Below are 10,970 nucleotides of genomic sequence, written 5' to 3'. Positions count from 1 at the left end.
AAAAAAAAATCTACCCCTATATGGGAATTGCCAAGGGTTCTTAATTGATCCCTCTAGCAAAGAGACACAAGAGGTATGTCTGATGTTAAAGTGATGCTACTTTTAATTATATACCAGGAAATAAATGAGATCTGTTTCAAGTGTGTGCTAAAATTAGCTCAAGTTATTAGCCTCCAGCAAATATGTTATACCATCCACTGGCCTCAAGAAGAGAATTCCTAACTGTAGCTAAATGTCAATGTTGCCGTATGTAAAAGAGCCATTTGAACTGAATCCACTGCTATGTACACACCCAGCTCTCTATGAACACAGAAAATAGAAATAGCAGCTGGGAGTGACAACCTTCTAACAGTATACTTCTCCCGCATAGGCAAAAACAGTATAATACGGGGGGGGAAGAAGAAAATGTTTTAGATGGTTCTGCTGGAAGTAAAAAAGGAACAGCATCTAAAGCCTTCAAGAAAGTTTCTTTTTTTGACCTTGTTAGACACCAGTGCAAGAGTCTTAAATAACAAGGCTTAATTTGGCATTAACACTCCATGAGATCACCTCTGCTTTTCTTCACATTCTTCATCTCTTAATCCTCTGATCTAGTTTACACTATAATTTAAACACTAAAGATAATTAGCTTACTTTCTAAGACCCTTACTGCTAACAAGATACAAGACAAGTCTGTTTGGCCAGCTTGGATTGCAGCATATCTTTTATTTGCTTTTTGACTGTGTCTCATCTATTTAAGTAGTGATTTCTTCAGGTGAGAGGCTTGCTTCCTTTTAGTTCTTTAAAGAAAGATTCATACCAGTGGCACTTAAAGCAACTAAACAGCGTCTTCACATATAATGTACTATTCTTGACATAGAGATGGTCATCTCTGTTTTTCATTTTCAGCACACAGAGTAGGTAGCTGCAAAACAAAAATAGATCAAATACAGACAGCTCTTACTAAATGCATTAAAGGCTTTTTTTACGCCTTGAGGCTATATTAACCAAAGTGTGGGCATTTCACTTACTATTGTTACATTTTGTTGTGTAGTGAAGTTTGTAGTTACTGCTCTCTCTGTAGGGTTTGTATTACAAAACTAAATATGCCAAATATAACAGGAGAAAATTTTTCTCTGTATGTCAGTATAATCACTGAAGTATTAGAGCAGATTTTTAATAATATTTACATTTTTTGTGTTGTGGAACAAAAGTTAATCAGTATGCAACGCATACTGACACTGCAACCAGACTTACAAAGCCCTTAGTCTTGTAAATAATCTTGAATTGTTTTTAAAAGGAATGAAAAAGCAAAGTGCAAAACTTAGGCAAGTTTTGCAACTGTATATCTCCTCCCTCAGCAAAAAAATAGAAAGTAAAACTAAAGAGAAACCACATCAGGACATAGAGAGCACATACCAGGTAGAAAAAATGGAGATGAAGCCAGCCTTCATAACATGACTTTCAAGGCTGCAAATGATTCCCCTTGCTGATCAGGAGAATCAGTCCCATGACCCTATGCCAAGAAGTCTAGCATACCCCTGGTATTTCATGACACTAAGGAAACAACGAAGGGCAGCCATAAAGGAAAAAGCCTCTTATCTACAGGACAGTACACATTTTACCGATTTTTAATTACAACAACAGTTTAAAACCAACTCATTCTTAGCTAGCACTTAGCATGATGTCTTTACTCTGGAATTGTAAACACTAATTTATTTTTAGCTGGTAAGTAATAACCATGTTATCTCTACTTAAATAATACTTAGATAAAAAAGAACAACAAATATACTTGTGCTAAATAAACAATACATCTTGCAGCAAATTGATAAGATATTGCTTTACAAATACACACCACATACCTTAGACAGTGTTTATGCTATTGATGTAGGCCACGCCTCTCTTGTCAGATATTTTGTTCAGCTGTTGTAAATAAAGGAATTCAGGTTGCATCATTACAGCTGGAATTTTGTTTCACTAGTCAATACAGAACAAAGAAATTACTCCACATCTGTATGTAATTATTTTTCTTCCTCTTGAAATGTCAGTAATCTGAATTTCCTATCCACAGCACAAAGTAACCCAACTCTTCATTAATTAAATATTAGCTAAGTTTCTCTTTACAACTGTAAATTGCACTGCAGTGAAGAAAGTGACTTGCATCTTGAATGTTACATCGTGATTAATAATGCCAATGTACTAATTGATGCTCCTTAAGACACTAAAAAAGATATCACTCTGATGACTACATTTTTTGAGTTATCAACATTTCTATATTTAAGAGCTATAAAGAAAAGAGGAGAAGAGAAAGAAGGGGAAGTTTCCCAAATCACAGCTCACATTGAAGAGTTGTATGGTTTTAGTAGACTGCACTCTTAGACAGTCAGTACTGTCCAGAATATCAGCAGATATGGAGTCTTTCTTCCCATCTAAGTCAGTGGAACTGACATCTGTATTTTTGTTAAGCATACATAAATGAAAGGCTTTACGCTTCGACTTTCAAAATCAACTGCTAATTTTGAGTGTTTCCTCTTTCAGAGGACATGTCAGTGTCCAACTGCCTTCACCTCTGTTCTTTCTCTGTAAAACTGGGGGTGTCAGCAATTTATACTTCTATTCTAGCAACACTTAAGAATCTCCATCAAAAATTAGAACCACACTGTTTGAGGGACTTTAGAGAATGCTTTGGCGAACATCCTTGGAAGAAAGTTGCTATTCCTCAATTGTATACTGTTGAAACCAGGTGTTAAGGATATGGTTCTTCAGCTAGTTTACAGAGGCCAAAAAGCATAAAAGAGTGAGGTCTGCAGGCAGTCTTGATCGGCTTAGTCGGAATGTTTACCAGCTCTCCCAGCCAGGCTGGGCTCGTCAGAGATTTCATTTCAAACCAAGTGAGAAAGACCTCTCTGGACTCCAGGCACAAGGTCTGCTATGCACAGACTGAGCTGGGACAGTGTCCTTTGAGTTTGTGACACCACCCTGCCCAAGTCTTTTCATCAGCAGGCTCATGCCTATCTGTGTCCCCACTCAGAGGCTGTGGCAGCAGATCCCCTGTAGTGGTACGACTGCCGCAGGCTCTGATTTTCAGCTGCAATGACGAGGGTCTTCCCCAAGCTACACTGAAGACCAAGTGCCCCTGGGCCCTGCCCAACACAGTCTGTGCTACCCCGTGGTTTTACTGCAGCTGTAACACAGCAAGGTTATGTGCCCAGCCTGCCCACTTCAGCCTCAAGACGAGGAGAAAGCACTTCAGAAGTGGCCAGTTGTCCCTGCTTTGCTAAGTCTTGCGGTAGTCAAGGTTAGGCAGGCCATTCCCATCACTACTACTGAGGGGCCATAGAGCAGTGCTACACAGCCCACATTTGGTTCACAGGCTGCTGGTTGAAGAAAACTGTCTGACAGCACAATATATAGGCAACTGTTAAGTGAAAAAAGAAGCTTGATGACAGCAACAATGGGGAATTAATACCACCCAAATTCTTATCCAGCAGAATGTAAGTTTCACAGTTTTCAGAAATTTTTTACCGATTTGAGCTCATTGCCTTTTAAATCAAAGTCATTGTGAGGGCATACTGGACTGCAAGATTAGTCCTTGAAGTACACAGCCATAGGCAAATACACAAGAAGTGCTTTGCTAACATTCAAACACTGATTTGCTAGCTCAGCAAAGTATTACTATTATGATCACAGTTAACCTGGCAAAGCCACAAGCTGGATCCGTGTGCTTGTTCTGGCTGGGGAAGAGTTAACTTTCTTCATAGCAGCTAGTATGGGGCTGTGTTTTGGATTTGTGCTGGAAACAGTGTTGATAAAGCAGGGATGTTTTAGTTACTGCTGAGCAGTGCTTACACAGAGTCAAGACCTTTTCTGCTCTTCACACCGCCCCACCAGTGAGTGGGCTGGGGGTGCACAAGAAGTTGGGAGGGGACACAGCCGGGACAGCTGACCCCGAGTGACCAAAGGGTTATTCCATACCATATGACGTCATGCTCAGCATGTAAAGCTGGGGGAAGAAGAAGGAAGTCGGGGGACATTCGGAGTAATGGTGTTTGTCTTCCCAAATAACCATTGACGCGTGATGGAGCCCTGCTTTCCTGGAGATGGCTGAACACCTGCCTGCCAATGGGAAGTAGTGAATGAAGTCGTTGTTTTGCTTTGCTTGCTCACGCGGCTTTTGCTTTACCTGTTAAACTGTCTTTATCTCAACCCACGAGTCTTCTCACTTTTCCGATTCTCTCCCCATCCCACCTTGGGGGGAGTGAGCGAGCGGCTGTGTGGCGCTTAGTTGCCAGCTGAGACTAAACCACGACAATCCATATCATGAATATTCGTTCCTGAAACAACAGGGCTATACTAGTGGCTGGGTAGTTTCACCTGTTTGTATGTGCTGGAAACTTGTAAAGAGTTTATCAGCCAGGGATCCCTTTGCCTCATGTTGTTATTGATAATGCAGAGCTGACTTGTCTTTGCTGTTGACATGGTACAAAGGACCTTACGTGTCCTGAAGGTCTTTTTGGCAAGAGTTTTAAAACAAAGCTGGGAGGTATCCCAACCAGTGGGCCAACTACGTTGTATCATCCTGTGTAAATGTCTTACACAGCGCTAACTTGACTTTTCAGACATTGTGATGTTAGAGAGAATTTCTTTCACCGAGCATTGTAAGAGAAATGGTGGTAATGCACCCCCTTTTAGGGAAAGTCTGGAGCAAAGCAGCTGGTAGTGATAGTGGCTCTCGGGCTGAATGGCAGTCAATAAAACTGTGCTGTCGAAAATGAAAAAAGCACAAACACAATGCCAGCATGTTCAAGTGGATGTGCAGACCCAAGATATGAAGAAAACCTAACACTTAGCTAAAATACTGTGCCTAGTTTTAGGCAATGAAGTCCAGGAATGACAGAAACCATCTAGAAAATCCAGAGGAAGCTACAAAATCTGTATTCTAGAAATTTTAGAAAACATGGCCTATGAGAAGAAAGAATTGTAAAAAAAAAAAAAGATTTAGTCTAGGAAACAGAAGATTGCAGTCCACATAGCAATAGTCTGTGCACACTTGAAAAGTGGTAGCAGTAAGGGGATTAACCTGTTCTATGTGCTCACCCCCAGTAATATAAAAGCAATGGGCTTAACCCAAAGTACAGGGAATATAAGGTTGAATAACGTTAGTATTATAAACACTGGGACAGTTTGCCAAAGGACACCCTGGAACTAACATCATCAGAGCGCTTCATAAAGGCGAATGACTTCTGGAGGTCCCCCCCATTCCTATTTCCTCTGATACTTCTTTTCTTCTGCCCACTAAGAAAAGGAAAGTGCTCTCCTCCTCATAAGCTTTCAGCTAGCACAACAACCCAAGAGACAAAGATACTCTTCAACTGTCTAGTGTTTGTTTCTTTTTTCTAGAACAAAAATCTTTGAAGAAGACCTGTTCCCTTCACTCATTTCTGCCTGCACTTGATACACCTGGATGAGCATTTGCACTGCTCAGCACCCTCTGCTATTCACCTGCCAACGTCCCATGAAGGTCTGCTTTTACTTCAATTAGGACACTGGGTCTGTTTCTTCTGACACAGCAGCTCGGCAGTTCCTCGAGAACAGTATTTCCCCGCTGGCTCACAGTCCTCCGAAACGCTGTAGCATCCTGCGAAGCGAACCCTGACCTCGAGACTATATAATAACGCCACTGCTTCGGTTTGCACACCGTTTCTGGGAGGCTCGGTTTGATTCGGTTAAGTTTTCCAGGCACAAAGTGCATTCTGGCTGCCACCGGCGATTTTGGCAGCGGATTTCTCTCTCCTTTTACCCAAAGGGCCTCAACCCACCGCCTCCTCCTTAAGCGAGAGGCGCGCAGCGCTGCGCTCCCCACCCCGGCCTCCTCCAGGCACGGGAGGCAGCCGACGCCCTCCCGCTCGGCCCCGGCACTTCCTCCCGCTCACACAGCCCCCGAGCTTTCCTCTGCGGTTCCGCCCTCCTCTTCCTCCCCCGTCCCCGGCCGGGCAGGCCAGGCGGAGGCGGCGGGGCCGCAGCGGGCCATGGCCGGGCCGCCGGCGCCCCCCGTCACGCGGCAGGTCGGCAGCGCGCGGGGCTGCGGGCAGCGGCCGGAGCCGGGGGAGCTGCGGGAGGCCGCCCGCTGCCGGGTGGTGGACGCGGACGGGAGGAGCCTCCCCTTCAAGGCCCTGTACGGGGAGCAAAAAGCGATCGTGGTGTTCGTGCGGGTGAGGAGGGAGCGGCTGCCCGGGAAGGTTGGCTCGCCGGCCTGGAGCCCAAACAGGCTCCGCGCGGGGAGGCCCAGCGTGGCTGGGAAAGGGGCGGAGGAGGGGGAGCGGGGAGTTGACACGAGCCGGGCTGGATCAGAGAGAAAGGAAGATAGAAAGCGGGTCAGCTCTGTGTCCAAGAACCCCGGTTCTTTGGTCAAATGATACAGTATTTCCCTGAAAGAAAATAATTCCCCAGCCGTGTGTTGAGGAAAACAAGTGTCCTGTTCCCTGATTTCCCAGCTGGCAAGCCAGCTCTCGCACTCCTAAAATATCCAAAGGTAAAAATATTAGCAAGGCCCCAAGCCCCGTGTCCTTGTTCAGGCTTGGATTAAACCAGGATCCTAATCCAAATTTGGTGACTGCAAAGAACCTCAATCCTTCCTGTTCCCTGTTCCTGATCACTTCCAAAATGGTTTATGGAAGAAGTCAGAATCTGATGCTTCATTGCTATGCAATTATGTCTGTTTCTGACACATCCAACTGGCTATGTTGCAGAATTTTTTATGTTACACCTGTAAAGAGTATGTAGAAGACCTGGCAAAAGTCCCCAAGGCGTTTTTACAAGTAAGTACTCTGCCCTTAGTATGTACATGGCGTTGCTGCAGTCGAGCAGATTCGTTACGTCCTGCTGCAAGCTTGCATGAGGCTTAAATCTTCTGGGAATCAAAAAAAGGCTCAGAAGAAAGTTAGCGCTTTCGTTGTTTGCGACAATAGCCATAATGTATCTGCCTAGGAGACACAGGAAAGGATTTATTGCGCGACATGCTCTGTTGCAGCAGCATTATTTCTCCTTGCCCTATTAGCTTGGTGCTGTTTTTTCTGTTGTGTTATGAACAGTTAAACACCACCTGACAGGCATTCCTTTTGGTATTAGTAGTGGCCTGGGCAGCTGTCTTCTCCTGACCACTAACTTAACTACTGCCCTTTCCATTATGCCGGTACAGCTGACTGATGGTTGTGCGTGGAACAAGATCAGAAAATTGATCTGGATTAAAAATAGGCTCTTTTTCTATGGTTATTTGTAAGCTGCATAAGTTGTGTGACCTGTTCTCCAGGCAGCTGCACAAACAGGAGTGACATAGTGACAGAAAGGAGAAATGGAGTGGGCAGGGGTTGCTATGGACGGGTATTTGTTGGGTGGTAGGAGATACCAGGAAATACAATGATCCCCTGCTAAATGTGGAAGGTCAGTCTGTCTCTTCTAGGCTGCTGATTGAAATTCTGTCATATTTTATTCCCAACAGCAGCACAGCCGATGACAGAGACTCAGCTCCTTGCTGACAGCAAGCCTTAGATGGACTAGGAGCTTGGGGATGAAAAGGGGCAATTTCTTTGGCAACTCCTATTCTCAGGACAGATTTTTCTAAACTGCTCAATCAATGTTACTCAAAACAGCATTTTCTTAATTCGGCTGCTCAAATAAATGTATACAGAGAATCAAAACCATCCATCCTTTTCTTAGTGTGAGTACTCTGTTTTTACGAGGGCTTCTTTTCATAACAAGCAAAATTATTCTATATGGGAAAGGCAAGTATTACACCCTAATATTAAAACCTTCGATTTTATTAACTGTTTTATTGGCATCTAAATGAGCTGAAGTTTTGGCCTCTATTTTAGACTCAGATTTAATGTTGCACCTGCAAAAGACAGCAGTACATGCAGATGCAAGTTCTATCTATTAATAAGCGTCTGTGTATGTAAGTCACAGACGTACTTGTATATGCACCAATATTTGCATGCTGCTTCTTTAGATGCAGGTGCAACTGTGTGGAATTTTTGAATTTTCAAAATCATAGCAGGTTGCAATCAACTGAAAAGATGATGCTACTAATGCTACAGAAAACTTAAAGTTTATACATCTGTAACTTAAAAGTTATCTTTAAAAATAATTTTTCACTTAACGCATTAATGTAGCTGCTAACTGTGGGTGATAGACAAAGGTGCAGGCTCCAAACATGTAAGTGATGTTAATTTCAAATAATTTTAACTCGGTGCATTGTGATCATTAACTCAGGACACCAGATTCTGCTAATGCTTTGCAGCCATGCAGAAACACCAAGTTCCTCTTTACAGTTTCAATATCCATGTTCTGTTCTAGGAAGCAAATGTGAGGCTTATAGTTATTGGACAGTCATCTTATCATCACATCAAGGTAAATAAAGTAATCATTAAATACACTGTATCCTCTATTGTGTCTTAATGGTCTGCATTGAGGGATTTTGCTCTGAGTGAAAAGATGGTCATTTGCAACCACAGAAAGAGGACATTACACTTTTTCGTTAAGCAGTTCTAATAGTACTACATGAATAAAGCAAATAACTAAAATTTTCAGTTTAAAAACCACTGGGGCTTGCTAAGGTAACATGTTGTCTTGATTTCACTGGAAGCTTTGTTTTAGTAAAAGCTTTGGGGCTAAAAATTTTTGGCCTTTAGTTTGGCATGACAAATCCACAGGTTTCCAAATCGGGGAGAGTGGTGGGGTGTCAGTATTATTTCCGCTGTCAGTAGATCCTAACTAATTACTGTATTAACCTTAAAAATATTACTTTTTTTGTATGTATGTATTTTGCAGCCCTTTTGCAGTTTAACTGGGTATACACATGAAATGTATGTAGATCCACAAAGGGAAATTTATAAAACGCTTGGCATGAAAAGAGGTGAAGGTAATAACGTATCAGGTAAGAATAATTTTCTCACCGTTTTTGGACTTACACAGAACAAAATAAGAACACCCTGATAAAATAGTATGATCACAATGTAAATAGGCAGTTGCCCACCAGACCCTCTCTCGTAGGCTGTATTTTGTCAAAATGCTGGTAATCCGGAAACTCTAAACTATTAATAGCAGCTGTTGGATTTTGTTGTTCTTCTTATATACTTTTGTATTTCTAGAAAAGAAGTATTTTGCCATTTTGTTTAGTGCGGAGCCCTCATGTGAAATCAAACACGGTCCTGGGAAGCATTAGGAGTATGTGGAGAGCAATGACTGGCCCAGCTTTTGATTTTCAAGGAGACCCTGCTCAGCAGGGAGGAGCTTTGATTTTAGGACCAGGTGAGCTTCTTTGCTTTGTGTGAAAGTTACAGTCTTCTCCTTCAGCTGTTTACTTTAACGCTACCATCTCAGCTGCTGTTTCTGTGGATCCCGAGGAGACAGTCTTGTGTTCAACTCTGTGATTTTGCTGGCTGAAGGAACCTGTGGAAGTGTCACTGCTTACTCCCACCTCCCACAGAGGTGGCACAAAGCTGATCACAGACCTGCAGAAATTGATAGGAGTGCTGATGGAACAACCGCCTCAAAGTTTGGAGGGGTTTTTTTGACATCGTGGTGTTCACCTACATTCTGCTTTCACATTTGATTCTAGGCATTTAATGCAGTTTTAGTAGAGGAGTAATGCATGAAGGGAGGGCTGCAACATGACAAAGTCATCCCATCAGATCATTAGGAAACATCCTGTACAGCAGATATAATTCAGTTAGATGCCTCAATGTTCCTTGCTTCTATAGAAAAAATGTTTGTCATTGTTTAAAATACAGTATCTAGAGCTAGTACACATTTGTACAAGAACTAGTAGGAAATCAGAATACTTCTTTGATTCACTTGTGTCTTTGAATAAATAAATCTTTTATTCAACTATTTACATGTTATTCTCATTCCATTCCAGGCAATGAAGTTCATTTTTTGCACCTTGATAAAAGCAGGCTGGATCATGTTCCCATTAACACAGTTTTGCAGCTGGCAGGAGTTAAAACAGTAAATTTCACAAACCGACCTCAGATTATTGACATATGACACTGACACAATATATGGTTTTTTTTGTTTGTGCTCTACAATAACAATTCACCAGCGAATTCCCACCAGCATTGGTACTGTTGTGTCTTTACGGGACGTCTGAAACCTTATCTAGAAAACCAGAGCACAGAATAACCTACCTGGCACTGAAGATGGACACGAAAGTGCTATTTCCATTGTGTGTAAGATAACAAAAACTAAAACGCAACTGAGGCTTATTGCAAAAAATCCTGTAGGTTATTATTTCCTCATCAGACAATCTTGCTAGTATATTTTAAAAATCTTTGTTCAAGACGGACTAAACTAAAAAATCTGGTTTTGCTCAGGAAGAACTTGGGATTCTTGCCTTCAGCAGCTCACAGTGGCTTTCAATCCAATACTTCTCAGTGATGTTTTAAAGCTTCCAGCACCATGTGATGATCTTGTATTAAAACGTATCTTGAAATACCACAATTTTGAACACTGGGACTTAAGCTTATGCCTACTTTTGCATCTGCCGCTGGCACACATTATGAAATGCATTTTATAGTTTTAAATAAATATTTTAAATACAACATCCACTGTCTGCAATTCTTTTGTGTCATACAAATAGGTGGATCTGTAAAACCAGGGAGAGGTCCTAAACATATTTCTGATCAGATTGACAGTTTTGGAGTAGGCCATAGTCAATTAACTTGTTTTCCTATGAAGATTTGTAGCAGAATATTCTCCCTTGTATGTATGCAGTTTCTCTCAGAGCAAGAGGTCTCTGAAAAAAAGTCCTTAGTTATTTCCGTCCTAGACAGCTGAGCTAAGGACAACAGCATCTTGGTTTTCAGTTGTCAGATTTCGTATTACCCATTTTTCTAGAAATGTTTATGTTCAGAATCTATTGCTTTCATTAAAGCAGATGTATGTGCCCTCTTTCATCCACGAGCCCCTTCTTTTTAGCAATTTTAAAAGATTGT

General features: G+C 42.0%; 1 protein-coding gene across 1 annotated transcript; it reads left to right on the top strand.

The window, feature by feature from the left end:
* Nucleotides 1–6,719: 6,719 nt before the first annotated feature.
* PRXL2C (peroxiredoxin like 2C) lies at nucleotides 6,720–10,579 on the top strand. The gene is made up of 5 exons (XM_009809203.2): nucleotides 6,720–6,797; nucleotides 8,332–8,385; nucleotides 8,806–8,911; nucleotides 9,154–9,285; nucleotides 9,896–10,579. Exons 1-5 carry the CDS (start codon nucleotides 6,720–6,722, stop codon nucleotides 10,021–10,023), a joined length of 498 nt encoding a protein of 165 aa, XP_009807505.2. The 3' UTR covers nucleotides 10,024–10,579.
* Nucleotides 10,580–10,970: the final 391 nt, after the last annotated feature.

The sequence above is a fragment of the Gavia stellata genome, chromosome Z, assembly GCF_030936135.1.
Source record: "Gavia stellata isolate bGavSte3 chromosome Z, bGavSte3.hap2, whole genome shotgun sequence".
In the NCBI taxonomy this organism is placed as follows: Eukaryota; Metazoa; Chordata; class Aves; order Gaviiformes; family Gaviidae; genus Gavia; species Gavia stellata.
The sequence above is the reverse complement of the archived record's forward strand: the minus strand, read 5'-3'. Positions and strand labels throughout refer to the sequence as shown.